At 39.7% G+C, this 18,982-nt stretch overlaps 2 protein-coding genes across 2 annotated transcripts in view; both read right to left on the reverse strand.

Annotated features, from left to right (window-relative positions):
* The window catches only part of LOC142350954 (voltage-gated inwardly rectifying potassium channel KCNH2-like), a 349,390-nt gene that overhangs the window by 307,888 nt on the left and 22,520 nt on the right, over positions 1-18,982 (reverse strand). The gene's annotated exons all lie outside the window — the stretch shown is intronic.
* The window catches only part of LOC142350837 (serine/threonine-protein kinase Chk2-like), an 86,880-nt gene that overhangs the window by 45,373 nt on the left and 22,525 nt on the right, over positions 1-18,982 (reverse strand). The window contains exons 5-6 of the mRNA XM_075402797.1: positions 14,054-14,112; positions 10,099-10,309 (exon numbers count right to left, since the gene is read on the reverse strand). Coding sequence (XP_075258912.1) covers positions 10,099-10,309; positions 14,054-14,112 — 270 coding nt within the window. The remainder of the gene's footprint in view (positions 1-10,098; positions 10,310-14,053; positions 14,113-18,982) is intronic.

The raw sequence follows: 18,982 nt of genomic DNA on the forward strand, positions 1-18,982 counted from the left end.
AACGACGACGAGGAATTCAGAGGAAGCACCGAAGCTTAGCAGTAGGGTCGAGCGCAGAGATCGCAAATGGACAACAGACAAACGATGCAGAGTCAAAAGATGCGCCCCGAGACGTAGTAGTTGGGTCGAGCGCAGAGTCTGGTGTAAAAAATTTGCTTGGCGACTCAGAACATGCCCCTCGAAGTGTAGCAGTACGGGTTGAGAGCAGAGATTACAACTGAGAAATCAAGACACAATCCAGTTGTCGGCTAAGAAGAGGCGCCCGAAGTTTAGCAAAAGGGTTCTCAACCGAGGGAACAAGAATATGCAGCTTTGGATCAACCTCGCACAGATTTGCAATTTCATCAACGAAGGGAATTTGAGGACGAATTATTAGCAGAGCAGAAACTAATAATGGAATAGCCATAGGTGGAGAGTCCGATAAGTAAAACTGTTCTTCCCCGTACGCTGCCCATTGAGGATGAGGTGAGAGAAGAGGAAACAAGAAACATCTCAGTACTTTCTAACGATAGTGCACTCGGCCTGGGCAGAGAAACAGCGGCGCCACAAGTGGCCCTCGGTACCGAAAACCTCACGATTGTCCTCAACGGTATCCTTATTTCCAGATACCTCAACACGGAGCAAAACGTTAATGGAGAAAGTAATTGGCGCGGAACGAACAAAGACTAACAATGTGTTCGTCGTTCGATATGTTACGTTCCAAATTGAAGCAACGAATTCAGTCCTTACGGCTCCTATCTACCGGTGCAGACAAAAGAAGTAAGGAGTAATCCTTTGTGCTGCGATGTCCGCTATAATACGTTCACAACAACTACAATACTGCAAAAGATGGAATGTGCGTCCGAAGTATAGTGACAAAGATCCCCCTACTGCCAGGACAAAGAGCATTAGAAATACAAACTGACAACACCAGACACTATCATATTAAGACAAGCAATCCTGTAGCCCAAAAGACTTGAGGCCAGCACCGATGGGAAACCTTTGGCCCACCAACGAGAGAGCGTAAACACAGCACAACGGATAACAGGTGGGATCCGCCTTTTATCTCGGGCAAGCAACCTATATCAGATCTGCACGAATTCAATAATGACACGACAGCGCCGGGGCAGATATTCCAAGTCAACAAAGGGTGTGACGCAGGATGCCATACATACGAGTCTCCAGCACATAAGCCAAGCAAGTCCGACAACACGATAGAGTCAGAGATCTAGTCGCAGATCGTGTGGAAAAGCGAATTGGGGAGCCCGTTAACGAAAGAGGCTAAATTTCAATGTGGACAAGCAGGATTCCAGCCATACCTCATTGTTAGAGACGGAGATAATATCTGCCCACATAATCGACATCCACATATGCAGTAACGGAAACGAGAAATTATGAGGGCAGCCTTCAGGACCAAGAAGTCAAAATACAAACGGCCTGACGCACAGAACTGTAAACGAGCACATGGGAACAGCGACTGCAGGAGTATTCACGGCAGTTATCAGCTGGAGGGGGATCATTCCCAAGATGTCAGCACAGCTCATCAAGGAAAAACTACAGCTCTCCACGGCCAATATGGAGATCATCAAGTCAGAACCCAGGAAGCCAAACCGTATACTTTAGCAGCACAAGAAAAACTTTGTGGTCAAGGAAGCAGAATGACGGAGGCTGACCCTATAAACTCCTTGTGGGACGCGAGGCAGTCTCCCGAAAAGCTGGCAAAACAAGTTGCCCACCACAAGTCAAGGCTAATCACCTGATCAGTCGTCGTGAAAGAAGCTGATCTGTTGGCCAAATGATATGCTTATCATAAAATCGGGGAAGATCTCTCCGATGAAGGAGGGCGAGTGTGCAGAATACCTCGAAGTCAACTTCAAGAGCGATGGAATCGTTAGACTTGACTCAATTGTCCAGATCAAAGACCTTCTGCAGAAGATCACGAAGCATCCCTTGAAACCTTAACAACGAATGCATCTGCTTACAAGCATCATACAAGCACAGATCAACCACGATGCCAACTTCACTCGAAACTGGCTGCGTCTGCCACATGATTTGATCAAATCAATCTTCCAAGCTGCAACGAAAGATGGAGGAATTGGAATCAGGAGTACGACAACAAATATCCCACGGCTCACACAGCATAGATAGAGTGCTTGGAATAACCAATATTATGAACAACACAATGTCGAAACAAGGCGAAGCCTTGTGGCACGAAAAACTGAAGGCGAGTACTGACGGCAATCATCTAGCACACCAGTGACAAAGAGCGTTAACACAGCACGCTGGATAAAAAGTGGAACTAGATTACTATCCGGAGCAAACGACATCAGAGCTATGAAGATCCACACGAACTCGATGATCAAGCATCCAGATTCTCCGCAGTCAACAAATGGCGTGACACAGCATGGAAGGCATACGAGAGTCTCCAGCACAGAAGTCAACCAAGCCCAAGAAGCGGTGATACGATGTCGCAAAATGTGTAGAAAAGCGACCAGAACAGCTCTTAACGAAAGAGGCCAAAATGTCAATGTGGACAAGAGGGTTTCCAGCCAAACCTCATTGTTAGAGATGGAGAGAACACAACTGCCCACAATCGACATCACCATATGCAGTGACGGCAACGACGAAACCATAAGGGCAGCCTTCAGGAGCAAGCAGTCCAAATACGACCGACCTGACGTACTTGGAACTGTAAGCGAGCACATGGGCACAGCGACAGCAAGAGTGATCCCTGTAGTTATCGGCTGGAGGCGGATCATTCCCAAGATGTTTACACAACTCATGAACGGAAAAACCGCAGCTTTTCGTGGCCCGTATGGAGATCATAACAGCCAGGACCCTGGAAGCCACACACCAGGAACACGAGAGCAGTATGGTGAAAAAAGCAGAATGACGAAGGCTTCATGAAGATCAACGGAGTAGCCCAAGCAATCCTGATACTTGAGCACCTGATAAAGAGGAGAGAGATCCAGACGTACGCAACCGCACTAACCGACTTCAGCTAAGCCTTTGACTCTGTCAGTCATTTCAATAAAGACCACACTAAAGGCAAGAAATGTCCAGACTTGCTGATAAAGCATTTAAACCAATGCTACGACAACGCAACAACTCAGATAGACGGAACTGCCATTAAGTTCCCAACCACAAAGGAACAAGCTCCCTATGCATTCTCTCCCGATAAGATCAGACGATATGCGTAAATTTATTATAGACGTTGTTTGTAAATATTTGTAGAGTACTGTATTAAATTTTAATCTCTACGGTTTAATCCTCTTAAGTGGTGCAAGCTGGAGGCGGATTTCTCCTCCGAGAGGTCCAACAGTTGACGGGCGAAACCCAAATCTGGCACACACCTGCGCAAGGTGAGAGTTCATAACGACATCGGTCGGCTCAACATGTGACCAGGGTGTAAATTCTAGAGCCCTATAACACTCTACAAACCTGTGGGAACAGCGTGATGAGAAGGCTAATGGCTCAAAGCTGTATTGACCTGCCCCCGGATCTTTACTTGGCCTGGCCCTGGATCCGTGTGCAACGTCGTACATCCCTGACTAGCCTATGCCTTGAGCTAGCATGCTGTCAGCATCAAATAGCGGAGTCTCTAATACTTGCTCTTGAGTGGTCTGCGAATATATAGTCTGGCCATCGGTTCCATAAGTACGGGGAGGTGGCTTAAGTCACGGACAAGAAAATTTCCCTGGATATGATTGTTACTACTGCATATTACGAACAATTTGAACTATCTTGGGCAATATCTCTCGTATTATGATGAGGCAGAGAGAAGCATTCAATTTACTATCGCCTACGATGTTCCTTAGATGAAGCAACGAGCGATTTCAATCGATTATGAAGTCTCGGTGTCGAGAAGCAAAGCTGCAAGAACCATTATCCTATATGCTCAAAGACTCTAGCGAGTAGTTGTAGTCGAAGATCGGCGGAGTCATTCAACATGTTTGTGGACTTGTTCGTCGATTCGATGTGTTTGACAAAACGATGATGTGTTGTCATATCCATTTGCTCATGGATCGATGTTATATGTGGTACGTCCCCTATTGGAGCAACGGGATAGAAAGGACAGAGGTAGAAAGGAGTAACCATCTGTCGACTGTGATTTGGCTCGCTACAATACGGTAACAAGAACAACAATTTTCATCTCATGTCAAGCAGTTCGAAGAAATCGTAAGGAAACAGCTTCTAGTCATGAGAACATCGAGCCTTCGAGGGATATGGGAAATGTCCCCACTGCGCACGGATATGCGGAATGAAAGGTGCACTAACAGTCCATACACGAGCATGCAAAAAGAAGATGTGCCCCGAAGCATAACAGTAGGGTCGAGCGCAGAGCCAACAACCCAGAACGACGACGAGGAACTTAGAAGATGTGCCCCAGTTCGCAAATGGACAACAGTCAAACGATGCAGACTAAGAAGATGCGCTCCGAAACGTAGTAGTGGGCTCGACCGCAGAGTCAGAGACACGAGACTTGGTTGGGGACTCAGAGGATACGCCCCAATGAGTAGCAGTAGGGTTGAGCGCAAAAATTGCGACTGAGGATTCGAGATACGATCCAGTTGTAAACTAAAAAGATGCGCCTTAAAGCTTAGCAGTAGGGTCGAGCCCAGAGCCAGCAACTGAGAGAACGACGATGAGGAAATCAGAAGATGCCCCCGAAGCTTAGTAGTGTAGAGCGCAGGGTCAACCGAAGAAACAAAAACATGCAGCTTTGGCGCAACCTTCGCCTCGTACAAAGGGTTGGAACTTCATCGCCGGAGGAAACATGACAAATTATTAGCAGAGCAGAAACGAATAACGAAAGCACAATGGAGCTAGAACTCCTAGCAAGAAAGGAATTAGGCTAGTGCGTCAAGGTTACAAGCTACTGAAAAAAAGCCTCGCAAAAGTTTTCCGGGAGACCAATTGAGGCGGTGAAGGGACAAAGGAAAGTGATAGCATACAAGCTGCGAGTTCTGAAGCTGCTGAATGAAGGACAGGAAAAAGTAGATAAGAATGAGAGCCCAGAGAGCCAGCCAACGGTTCAGAATGCATCTATCGGCTACTCAAGAGCAACCACCTAGTCAAGAAACATCGCTAAAGACATAGAGCTAAATATTAAAAAGTTGAGACTATCAATAATCGCCTTCTGTCAGAACCTGTACCGGAAGAAAAAGCAGATACTCCTGCAGTTGATTAACTGCTATATGCTCAAAGACTAGCAATAAGATATGCGCTGGACGATCGATGGCGTCGTTCGATATGTTTGCGGATGTGTTCGCCGATCGTTGTTTCGATGTCTTCAACAAGCCGGTGATGTATTGCCATATCGATGCGCTCGTCGATCGATTTTACATAAGGTTGTTGTTCGATCTGTTTGTCGTTTGATACGTTACGTTCCCAATTGGAGCGACAAGTTCAGTTCTAACGCCTCCTCTCTATGGATGCGGACAGAAGTAGTAGGGAGTTATCTTTGTCGGCTGCGATGTGGTCCACTTTAATACAATCACAACAAACAACAACTTTCATCTCATGCAAATCAAAGAACAAGTACTGTGAGGCAACAGCTTCCAGGCAAGAGAACATGGACCCTTCAAGGGAGCTGTTGAAATGACCTCACTGCGCACGGATAATGAAACAAAGGTGCGCTCACTGTTCACACACGAGCATGCAAGAAGTAGATGCAGCTGAAACCTCAAAAAATCTGCCCCGAAGCATAACAGTAGGGTCAACCGCAGAGTTGGTATATGGACAACAATCAAACGAAGCACACTCAAAAGATGCGCCCCGAAACATAGTAGGCTCGACCTCTGAGCCGGGCATCCGAAACTTGTTTCGCGACTAAAATGCGCCCCGAATAAAACCAGTAGGGTTGAGCGCAGGGTACTCAACTGAAGGAACAAGTATACGTAGCTTTGGAGACATCCTAATACCGTACAAAGGGTTGCAACTTCATCGGCGGAGGAAACCTGAGGACGAATTCTTAGCATAATAAAAACCAACAACAAAAGCACGATTGAGCTAGGACGAGAGGGATATCCTAGCAAGAGAAAAAGCTAAGCTAGTGCCTCAAGGTTTCAAGCTCCTGACTTAAAGCCTCGCGAGAAAGTTTCCCAGAAGATCGATTGAGGCTCAAAGGGCCAAAAGTGACTGCATACGAGCTGAAGAGTGCTTCGAGCTGCTGCATGAAGGAGAGGAAAAAGTACATGAGATGGATGAGACCCCAGAGAGACAGCCAACGAAAGACTTTCAATGGATGTATGTCGGTGCAGAAGGCATCTACCCACCCAACGCTCAACGTTGAGAACATTCGTGAGACAGCTCGCTACTTCACCACGAACGTTTTTCCTAACAAACCACTTAGTAAAAAAATTTCGCCAAAGACTCAAAACGGGCCACCAGTAAAATGCGTGAGGGGAGCAAACGCTAAAACGCCTTCTGTCAAAACTTATACAGGAAGAAAAGGCAGACACTCCTGAAGTTGAGCAGCTGTAATTAGATAGAAAAGTCAGCGTTTCCACAACTCTCGACGATCATGGATAGAGGCTATTTTGAGAGTCCGATAAGTACAAATGTTCTATTTCAAAGTCATTTTTGAGAGTGAGGAGAGTGAGGTAAGTCAAGTGTGACCAAAAATTTAATCACGCAAATGAACAAAAAAAACTCGCTCAACTAAGAGCAAAAAATGACGTCACACGCACTTCAGTTGAAACTAGCAGGTCCGTAAAGGCTATCTGAATGCGCCATATATTGAAACTTTTGATATTCTCATTGAAAACTTAATCGGTGTACACGCAATCGTTTCAAAGAATCTTTTTGCAAAAGTACTTTGGACACACCAACAAAAAACGGAAGACAGCCAAATATGCCAAAAAAGGTTTTATGCGAGTTGAGAGTAATAGAAGTTATCACACAATATTAAAAAAAATCAAAACAGATAGAGTGAGGTATAAAGAAGAAGAGAAACAGAGAGTTCGATAGCAGCAGAAAAATAAAAAGAGTCGGATAACAATTAGATTTAAAAACACGAAAAAACCCTAAAGACAGAACAAAACAGTCCGAGAGAAAGCCAACGGGAGCGAAAAGCGAAAAAGGGAATTAACAAGAAAAGAAAAAATCGAAACCGAAAGAATACAATGCAACAGAAGCAATAAGAACACCAGGAATTCACCCTAAGAAAAACAATAGGAAACAAAAAAATTAAATCAAAAACAGACAAAAAAGAAAAGAAAAAGGAGGAAAAAAGGAAAGTGAGCGAAGCGAGATAAAAAACGCACGAATGAAGGAGAATGGGACAGCAAAAAGAAAGAAGCCGAAATCATGAGAGAAGGTACAAGAACAGCGAGGTAGTGAGCCAGAGCGAAAAGCAAAAATTTGAGTGCAAAAAGAAAATATCAGAGTTAGAGAAAACACTTGAAGAGCAGAAAAAGAAAGAAGATCGCAAAATGGAGAAAGAAACTGAAGAGAGGGACAGATAGAAGAGTTCGAAAGAGAAGAGAAGACAGAGACCCTGGATGAGCCAAAGAATTCCGGTTCTCATAAAAAAGATGGATGTGCTCTTGAGAACACGATGGATGTACGCAAGGCAAGGAATTTTCTCATAAAAAGGAATCGTTGGCAGGCCTTTGCTAATGCTTTTAAGAAGTCGACAAACACAGAACCGAATTAAAGTGCTGGCTAACGCCACCAACAAAACTTTCCTCGGAAAAATAAAGAAGGAAAATTATATACCTACCATGTTTTGTAGGCAATAATTTATTTTTAACAACCCTGAATATGGAAGAGACCTCTATTGATCGCTAAAAATGTGTATTAATTTCAAGACCTGTTTTGGCATATATAATTTTTTGGCACCTAAGTTTGAATCGGCACCTTTTCGGTCTGCTACACAACACATATTTTGCTCACTGAGTTTTTCTGTATTAAGACTTTCGTACAGTGAAACTTTGGAAAAACAATTTCCCATCATCTACATTTTAATTCATGACGTTTTCCGCGAGTGAATTTTCCCTCACAAATTTTCGAGACAACCTTTTCATCAACAACTTTTTCACAATGAATTACGAAAAAAGAGTTTTTCGTTCATTAAGTCTGTCTTGACACAATTTCTATCATTTACCTTTTAAGTATCAAACGCTTTTCGTTCAGAGACCCTTTTCCTAAAAAAATTTTTGGTCACAGAACCTTTTCTGAACAACTAATAGGCCAATTGTTTTTTCGACACTATTGTTTTTGTTTAATTGTTTTTGTTTAATGAAACACTGATTTCTGTAATTTGCTTCAGCAAAAAGATTTCGCCAAGTTTTTTTTCGCAAAGCATTTTTTGGTAGATGGCATGACCTTTCTGCAACAATTGTGGTCAATGAACTTTTGGCAACACTTTTCTGTCAATGACCTTTTTGTAAAATTTTTTGGTCAATGACCTTTTAGAAACATTAACCGGTCAATGACCTTAAAGCACACTTTTCCGGTCAATAACTTTTAAATTTTTTCTGGTCAATGAGCTTTTAGAAACAATAATCGACCAATGACTCTAAAGCACACTTTTTCGGTCATTGACCCCAAATTAGCAACTGCTTAACCGTTCTCTTCAGTATTACTGTTAAAACATGGTGCTCAGTGAGGCCTCTTAAACATTCCGCCTTATGTGTTCACGCAATTAATATATAGATTGCATGAATGAATGAACAAAAAGCAGATTTGAAGTGTTTGTGATGTCGTATGGTTGTAACAAAAATCTCGACGACGAAATAAAAAACATAGCAGGACAAGTCCTGACGTACATTTCAAAGAATTTTTATTGACTAAACAGAAAACTAGAACGGACTATGAATGGATTGCAGGAACCTTTTACCTAAAAATCCGATCCAAAAATAAAAAAAACAGTAAAAATCAAAGAGAAATTGCCGTATGTGAACAAAAACCACTAGCGAGAAACCGAATTTTTGTTCAAACACCGTTTTCTCACTCTTTTTTAATTTTAGAGCGAAAAAATTCCACGCCGCAAAACCACTCGCTTTTTCGCTCCACTTCCTGTTTCGGCGTGACCAAAATCACGACTCCAATTTGACTTCAAAAAAATATTAAAATGTGTGAACAGATCTTAAAAAAAGACAGCGCCCCCAATACAATTCAAATTCTTTGAATTGTAAAAACATAGCAGGTCAAGTCCTGACGTAAAAAAACGAAGAGAAGGCCAATAATAGCCCCAGCTATCGCTATGTGGCTATTAATAAGACTACGCCTTTTCGAGTGTTAGGAGACTCCACGTTCAATAATTGCATCAGACTGCGGTCGCGACTAATTAAATATATGCCATCCAAAGTCGGACAAATTGCTTTGACCGACAAACGGCTCATAATTCAATTCAGAAGGCCTGTAGTATAGAGACATTTTTATGAGTTCGAAAAACTCCGACTAGGGAAGGATCCGAACCAGCCCATTCAGAATTCTAGAAGCGTTAACCACTCGACTATCAGGGCCTTGCATCTAACATTAATATTCAGCGATCATTTTTGTTTTAGCACGTCTTGATTTAGAGCAATTCAGATCACGCAAAAATCAAGCGTGAAAAAGTCATTAGAGAAGCGAAATTGAAAGAATGCTCTAGAACAAACGATAATCTCATAACAGCTGTGCATGCGAATAATTTATCAAACTTTGAGCATCTTTCTTTAAGCTTTGTCAAAAACTGACTTACAAAAATGATTCTCGAAAGATCTTGCTGTCTAAAGAACTTTCTGCATCAAGCTTTGCATGGAACATTGTTTTGAAGAGTTCCCCAATTTGATGAAACTCCAATAGACTATTCTAAACGTAACTGCATCCGAGTATTTAGTTTAACTGTTACCTGATTCTATCGTAATGAAGCTCAACTATGACTTAAGCACTCAAAAGAAAAAAATTGCTAAGAGAAAACATCTTGCAAGCCGTTCTTCGCAAAAAAACGAACAAAAATTTAAAAACAAAGAAGGACCAAAAAAAATTTGATGACAAAACGCCATCCTGACTCTTATAACAGCACCTAGAATTTTATTAAATTTTACTGTTCAAATTTTCACACCAGACCACAGATGCTAACTAAAATGAACCATGTTCAACAATGGCAACCTGCAATTAAAATCTTACATCGTTGTTTGACGATAATTTTGACCGCAAGTGGATGACCATCGGCTGCTCTGAAACACCTGTGAACTGTCCCCAGTCCCCCACAGCCCAATTTGGGTCCCAACACAAATTTCTCTGAGAAGACATCGTCATTGCTTATGTCTCTGTTCATATAACAGTAAGCTTTGTTCTTGGGAAGACCGAGTGATATCTCCATACAGTTCTCCAGCATCTGAACCAAATGTGTATAATGAGATCGTAAAAGTTATTTTGCTTGACTTGTGACCCTTTTTGAAGGGAAAAATGTATGCGCCTAAAGATATTAGATATTTTATTTTTAATATCAGTCAGTTATAACCCAAATTTCCAGTGCTTATTGTTATCTAGCTCACCAATCGTGAAGCGCGAAAAGTCAAGAAACATGAATTCAAGGTAACCAATCGTGAAGCGCGAAAAGACACGAATATGAATTCAAGATAGCTAGCTACCTTTGACAATCCCATTCGACGTTGGGATAGAAAGAATTTAAAAAACATAGCAGGACAAGTCCTGGAAAACCACCGAAATAAATGAAAGAAAACATAGATCTGCTGTATCTGACCAGCAGATCAATTGAACAATGCCAGTCAATAAGAAAAACAATCTCAAGTTGCGAAACTAAAATAATCAAACAAAGTAAACAAAATAATAATCATTGCTAAAACTCTTGAAGCTTTAACCCTGAAGCCTAAATTTGATGGAATTAAACATACTCATTAACCCACACACAAGCCTTGACAGAGAAATATTGGCAACTACAGGTAGAAAAACGAGAAATATGACAAATGTTTTTAAATTGAAAATTTGCACAATTTTTTGAAAGTTGCACAATTTCGCAATTTGTGTTCAAAATTACTTTTTCTTTCGATCCTGTCCAGTAACAATTTGCGATACCTAAAAATGAAAATTTTCAGAACCCTGTAACCTAATTTCAAGCCTAGAAAAACTTTCATTGCCCAATATAGATCGATAAATTCGGAACAGCAAAAAAATTCAATTTTTATTGAAAAATTGCTAAAATCCCCCCCCTATTAAAATGTCGAAGACCACTCCATTACCCCTAGCAACTATACCGTAACCTATCAAACCCTAGACCAGATTCCTTGTTCCATGAGGCTGGAAAAACTAAAAAAAAACTTTCAGAAACTTGCTAAAAGTCGTGGTATTAAACTTTTTAAAACCATTCCATTGCTATTAGAAACTACGCAGTAATCTATTATCAAACCCTGGAGGAGGTTTTCTGGCCCCTGGGATTGGAAAAAGACAAAATTTTTCAAAACTTTGAAATAATTGCAGAAATTAGCTTTATTTAAGGTCATAAAAAGAAAGTAGGTCTTGCAAAAGACCTTGATCAACTTTGGCAAACGTCAATTTAAGACTGATCAAGTAAAAACCTCAAAAAATGACAAAAAAATGCAAAATTGCATCAAAGTGGGCTCAAACCCTCTTAAAAATGACCTTCTAACCTTGAATAAAGACCATCCCAGCAGCTGCACCACTCTTAGCTTTTGAAATACTATTAAAACCATCCATTGGCCTCTAATGAAAATTAATGCCCAATGCGGACAACTGCGGAAAAGTCACAAAGGTTTTGATTTATCAATTTTTCTCTTTATTAATTGCTCCCAAACCCAGTTTATAGCACTAGTATTAGTCCTGCGGTCTTTTTATGCTGTTTTATGACTAACCTTTCTAACTTTTCGTCGTCAAAATTGGGAAACAGGTAAGGCCGGGCGAGCATTAAGTTTGAGTCTCTTAAATATGCGATTCACCTAAACTGCTTGAGACATAAACTCATGGTCACCCGAACCCTAGACCTTAAACATCGTTCCACCCGTAACCCAGGGTAATAATTTCACTCATTTTCCAGGACTTAGATCTTTCGAAACGTGATAAACAGGTAGCGCCACCTGTTTATCACGTTTCGAAAGATCTAAGTCCTGGAAAAATGAGTGAAATTATTACCCTGGGTTACGGGTGGAACGATGTTTAAGGTTTAGGGATCGGGTGACCATGAGTTTATGTCTCATGCATATTTAAGAGACTCAAACTTAATGCTCGCCCGGCCTTACCTGTTTCCCAATTTTGACGACGAAAAGTTAGAAAGGTTAGTCATAAAACAGCATAAAAAGACCGCAGGACTAATACTAGTGCTACAAACTGGGTTTGGGAGCAATTAATAAAGAGAAAAATTGATAAATCAAAACCTTTGACTTTTCCGCAGTTTCATTAGATTCGCTAAACATGGAGAATACAGCCTCTAAATTGGAGTAAGAAACTTAATACTAACAGTAATTAGCAGTATACTCTAAGAAACTTTCATAACTTAATGCACCAAGTCTTTAAACATCTTAGTGGCCGCTCTTTATTGGTTTAATCCGTATCGCTAGATTCCGTTTTTGACCTTGAGCAGTCCGCCCTTTTAAACAATGAATTTATGTCTCCGTTTCGGTGAATAGCATACTTAGAGACTAGTTAGGCTTTAGGCTTCAATAGATCTTAACGTCCTCCAGGATTTACCTGTTTATCCCGTTTTCGAAGACAAAGTCAAATGGTCAGACGAAAAAAATGGCCAACCTGTTTCGACACAAAGTTACAGAACATAGCCGGCAGATTGCCAGAATAGCTGCGGAAGAAAAGACTTGCGTGCCATATAATAGAGATAGAAACAGTTCAAAAAGCTGTGGAAAACATTCAGCGATATATTAAGCTGGTTAATATTCACTGCGCAGAAGCCCTTTCATTAGGGACTTTTATTACAAATATGAGTTCCTTTGACACTAAATCAATTCAAATTAAAGTTTTAGAGTGCACAGGTCAATTTATTGAGAGAAGTAAGTCACGTATGATCAAAATCTCATACCGCAAAAACTTTTGCTAGAGCGAGAAATGACGTCACGCGCGCTAAAACCGTTAATGAGAGTCATTCAGAAAATATGACCTTTTCAGCTTTTCTGTGTAAACAAATGTAAAACGAAAAAGAGTGTCAGACGACGAAACAAAAAAAAGTCTTTCCCATTATAGCCCCCCATGACGATATAGCCCCACCATTATGGTATAATTACCATGATTGGGGGGCTATAGGTTATTTGACCAATAAGCGGGGGGGGGCTATAATGGGAAAGACCACCAAAAAACATAGGACAAGTCCGGACGTACAATTTAAAGAATTTTCACGTGAACAACAAACTACTATCCAGAAATGGAAATTTGATTCAAACAAAAGACTAGGCCTAGAATGCACTATAAATGAATTGGGAAAACTATTTAGAAAAAAATCCGATCCAAAAAATTGAAAAAAACAGTAAAAATTAAAGTAAAATTGCCGCATGTGAACAAAAGCACTGGCGAGAAAGCAAATTTTTGTTCAAACACCGTTTTCTCACTCTACTTTAAAATTAGAGCGAAAAAATTTCACGCCTTAAAACCACTCGCCTTTTCGCTCCACTTCCTCTTTCGGCGTGATCAAAATCACGACTCCAATTTGACTTCAAAAATTGTGAAAAAATGTGAACAGCGCCTCAATACAATTCAAATTCTTTCAATTGTAAAAAACCAAGGACACCACAATATAGCTCCGCTCAGCTTAGAGCTTCGCAGCTATAATAAAAATGCTCGATGCGTTGTTATACGGAACGTTAGTAAAAGAAAAATCGCGTAAATTTACCATAATTTGCCATTCATAGACTAGCGGAACTATTTTTCTGGACAGACTTACCTGCAAGCTTGGAATATTCAAAATAATCAAAAAGTTTTCAATCTTTCCACATACATTTCACAGACAACTTTTTTGGAATCCAAGACGATTTCTGTTATTATAATAACCGAGAATTTTGAGAAAAATAACGGGAGAAGGCATGCAGGGCACAAAATAACTGGAGGTGGCGGGGGGGGGGGGGGGGTGTTTTCTTGAATTTGGCATTTGAAATGCACTCACTGACGTGGATCCTCTCGCCACTTTGCATCCATTCAAGAACACTCCATTTAGGCTGCAATCTGAAACAGAGACATTATATTAAGCTTAAGAAATCGAAAAAGAACTAGTAACTAATAACATCACTCATAGAAAAAATAAAATTAATTCTGCTCATTTTTCTGCTGAAAATGAAATAGTTATGCTCATATTTATAAGGCCCATTTCTTTGGATTTTTATCGAAGCGGAAAATGGTCGAATATTTAAGAGACATCTTTGGTAGCTTCCCAATTATATCTCTCACGCATATTTAGGGTGTAACCAATTTTGAACAACAACGAAATAATACATTAAAGTTTACAACTACAAGAGAACGAATCAAAACATATTTTTACTTGACGACAAACAGTCGAAACGAAACAAAATAATTTCCTTATCTGCTTTAAAAGAGCAGTACATTGACTCAACAAACCAACAAATTAGAGAACAGAAGTTTGAGTTACCAGAAAACCTCAAAAATTTCAAGAGCTATTCCCGGATAGTTTATCTGCATCAATTAAAAGAATTGAATGATTTTCTTTAACAGAAAATTATTGGCTATTGAATTGAAGGAAGAAATGGACCTATTGAAAAGTATTATGAATCATTCAATACAATAAATGGCTGAAAAAACTTAAAGCGGAGCCCAAAACTGAAATCAAATATTTCCACGCCAACCTACCCTAGAAAAAACATCGAAACCTATGACAAATAACAAAACGCAAGATAACACAAGAACACCAAAATATTTCGAATACATAGATAAACATTAGTCTTGACTAACAATTTCTGGTAACAAGCTCAAGTGAACCTTCATTAGTTCTATATACAACACTAAAGACATGGCCAGCAAGCATCAATTGAAATGAAACAGATTTCTTAAAATGAAATACAAAAATTTTGCGTCTCTGCAAAAAGCATTTTCAAATTTTTCCCAATTAAGGGTTCGAACCCCCCGACAAAACAGTCAAGCGAAAATTTTCCATTAAAAAACAAACCTTCAAAATAACTGCATCGTTCGAGAGCAATTAAACAGTTTGTTCGAATGCCAGCATTTAAACTTCACTATCATACGATTCAATGAAAACATTCGCTTTAAGATGAACTGACTGATCAAAAATCTAAAATTTGACAACCTACGCCGAAATTTTGTATGTGACAAATACCGATCATCATATTCAGCGCGCTTAAAATATACATTTCTTATCAATCAGTGAGCTAAAATATGATTAGAAACATTTGCTTATGCTCAAGGAATGGGCAAAGAGCAAATAAAATTACACAAAATTTATCAGAGAGCTACTCAATTTGCTTTTTGAGTGACTGTGTGATGAATGTACCCTCTGGAGTTGTACTAATCAATAAATTTGGATTGAAAAAGCTTGGAAAATCACTACGCTCGCTTGCAAACAAAAAAGAATCAAAATTTCTCAATCAGCATCTCGAACCGGTTTAATTAAACTTATTGCATTACCTAGTGTAATGTTTCTGGAGCAAAATGCACACAGCACAGTTTGTGCTAATTGATCGCCACACGTATACGAAAGATCAACCCCACATTTCTCAACTTCTCGGCAATCAAAATGACCCATAGAAAGCAAAACACATATCTCTGTTGCAGAGAAAAAAGTCTCCACCAGCACTTTCTACCACGCACCACGAAACAGCAAACGAAATTTCAGATAACGTCAAAGATGAAGATGAGTCTAAGAATGCCGCAGATGTCAACGCAAGCCATATCTAAATCAGTCAGCAAATGTTGAGAAATATTCAACTTGACAAAAAATTAAAAAGCTCTCATAATACTAGAAAAAAAAACAAGATCAAACAGGACTATTGGTTCACGAATCACGCAAAAGAATTCCTGCAACTGACTTTACGATCTACAACAGCCGAAATCCAGCCTTTCACTCGAATACTACATTCTTAATATCACTAGTTCACCATTAATTTTCAACACCTTCGCAAAAATATTTCTTTATTTATCATTGGTAGAAAAATTACAACTATTTGAAGATGAGTCAGCTGACGACGGTGAGCGAAGCTTTGATGACGCAAACGATTAAATCCAAGCGTCTAGCTCCCGGACAAACTACTTTCACACTAAAAAATTGGCGAAACTACCCAACAGGAAGTTCCTCTTTTGATAGCATTGCTGACATGAAGAAAGCATTTACCAATATCCAAAGTTGTTCGCTACTTTTAAACAAAAGCCCCTTACACAAAATACAAAAAATTTCTAAGACGAAAAGTTATCGCTTACAGAATAAACGAGATCAGTTCTGTTGATGTAGCGTATAAGTATAGAGTTGCCAAATACATCAAGGGAGTCAAATTTTTGCTTGTGGTGTTGACCGTTTTTGTTTCATCAAGATACCTATTATTATTATTATGCCTTTGTCATAATTTCACGGGGAGTATAAGTCCAGGAATTATAACATCGAATTAGCAAGACAGTTTTGGAACGGGCACGGAAAGATCCAACTACAAAAGTTACTCTCAGCCCAGATTTCATTGAAAAATTTTCACATTAATTCTAGAAGTCTTCCTTTCAAGTTAATGTTGTCGAAAAAGTTTAATTTCTTTTGGAAGATGTTCACCCGAAATCCCGTTCTTTACCAAAAATTGAGTCTCTGCACTTCGTATCGAATATCTGGCAGTATAACCCTAGATCTTCTTCCAGTCCATTGAAACACGTAATTGTTGCGCAAGTCGACATCGTACTTTCCTGACAATATGCTGCTAAAAAGTAGAAGATATTTTAGGACCTTAAAGTGGAGTGGTGGCAGTATATTGCTTTGAACAATAGCCTTTTTTAACAATTTCTGTTTGTCATCCATTTCATGACTTTTTCATTAAACCGCTCTAAAATTTGATACTCATTTCGCTTTAGCTCCCAGCATTGAGATGCAAACACTAATGTCGGGCTTATAATAGCTCTATAAAAGTGAACCTTTAGTTTCATGAAAATTTGGCAGCTGGTGTTTCTTCGAATCAGATAAAAAGCCTTCATTGCTTTCGCTATTCGATTCCGCGCATTTTCTATCCAATTTAGGATGTCGATTATCATTTGCCTTCGCCAAAGATCTTTAACGACTCTTCTCGACCCGAAACGCAAATTGTGTAAAAGAGCACTTTTTGTAATCGAATAGGAGGCAGTTTTGGACACTCAAATTGTGGAGGTTGTTTAGGTCAACTTGTCTAGACTGTCAAACAAAGGATTAGTTTAAAGTCATCTGCAAACAAGAGTGCCGGAGACGAAAAGACTACATTTGGCAGGTCATTAATGAAGAAGCTCTTAAAGGATAGGTCCCAGTACGGAGCCTCGAGGAACACAGCAAGAGACCAGACGTTTCTCAAAATTGGTAGCTGTCAACATTTACGCTTTGTGTTCTGGCAGTCAGATAATCTTTAATTAGTAAAAAAAACTTCGTGATATATTCATGCTTGCTAACTTCATCAAAACTGAATGCTTTATTTTGTCAAAGTCCCTACAGAAAACAAACATCAGTAGTAAACACAAATCTTCTGATGCACTAAGATTTTCAAAGATATTAGACAGACTGATGATAAGCTACAGGATTACAGACCTCCGCGGTACAAAACCAAATTGACAGGATGTAATGTTGTTCAACAAATGTTCTCAGAAGAACTTCAAGACTTACTTCGCAAAAACTTTGGATATGATGTTGAGATGTGTGAAAGGTCTATAATTTTCACCTCACTTTTATTACCATCTTTGAAGATTGGTGAGACCAAACAATGCTTTCATGAACCGGGAACTTTGTGTAACCTTCCAATATTGTTGAGCAGACTTTTTTGCAGTTTTCTTAAGTAGAATTGGGGGAATGCCATCTGCGCCTATACTTTTGTGACAACCAGAATTTCGAGTTCCTTGGTGATCTCGTTCTCAGTAATGTTTATTTTCTGTCCACCAGCTTCGAGAAGATGTGGAGCATCAATCTGTTCATAACTTTGGTCAGTATCTTTCGTCTTTGCTGTTCTCTGCAACGGAATTCCAATCAAGATGTACAAATTTGGTTGGAACTTCTCTTTTGGAAATTTTTCAAATATTTGAATATTCTAGAGCTGTTTCTGCTTAAAATCAATTCTTCGTATTCTTGTCGGTCTCTTTCTTGCAGGCTAGTACAATGCTTTTCTAGTTCTATTAGTTGCGTGGCTAGGTAAGGAAAGAAACTCACGCAACGTTTCGATTTACGCCTTGGTGTCCTCAATTTGCTAAATCTGTGCAATGTTTCCGATGATACCCAAGGCGAAAGTTCTTGTCTCTGTCGAGCTCTGCTAGGCGTAACTTTTTTCTATCAGATGAAAGATCCATTCGTACCATAAATCTGCTTTTTATCTATGCTGCTGTTACAGTGCGGGTCAAAGGGATGAGCTCATTTAGGTAACCAAAGTCACACTTGCAATAGCTATAGTATACTTCTTGTTTCGTTTGAAGCTCTCTTGATTTACCCGTTATTTCGATTGGTACCAGAAAACTGTCCTAGTAGTCTTCTAATCGTTTAATCTATTGATTGAAGTTATCAAACCTTCATCATTGGGGGTCCAACAAAGTCCAAACAAGAAGACTTGGTGATGTGAAAACCAATATATTGCTTGAAATTAGCGTCGATAAGTCTTTCATATCCCGGGAAAGTTGAAATCACCAGGAAGGAGAATTCTTTGTAAGCAAAAACTGTTAGAAGGAAAATAGCATCAATTTCGTTCTTTTTTTGAGATCTATGGGTCCATTGGTGAATACTATTAACAATCTTGTTACCCAACTTGCACCTAATATTTTAAAGAACTTGAGCCTTTTCTGATATTCCTCGCAATTAGCACAAAAGGTACAAACCAAAATATGAAGATTTTGTTCGCATTGCGAAACCAGACAAAACAATCAGGAAAAG

Source organism: Convolutriloba macropyga, chromosome 12 (genome assembly GCF_964194025.1).
Source record: "Convolutriloba macropyga chromosome 12, txConMacr16.3, whole genome shotgun sequence".
NCBI lineage: Eukaryota > Metazoa > Xenacoelomorpha > Acoela > Convolutidae > Convolutriloba > Convolutriloba macropyga.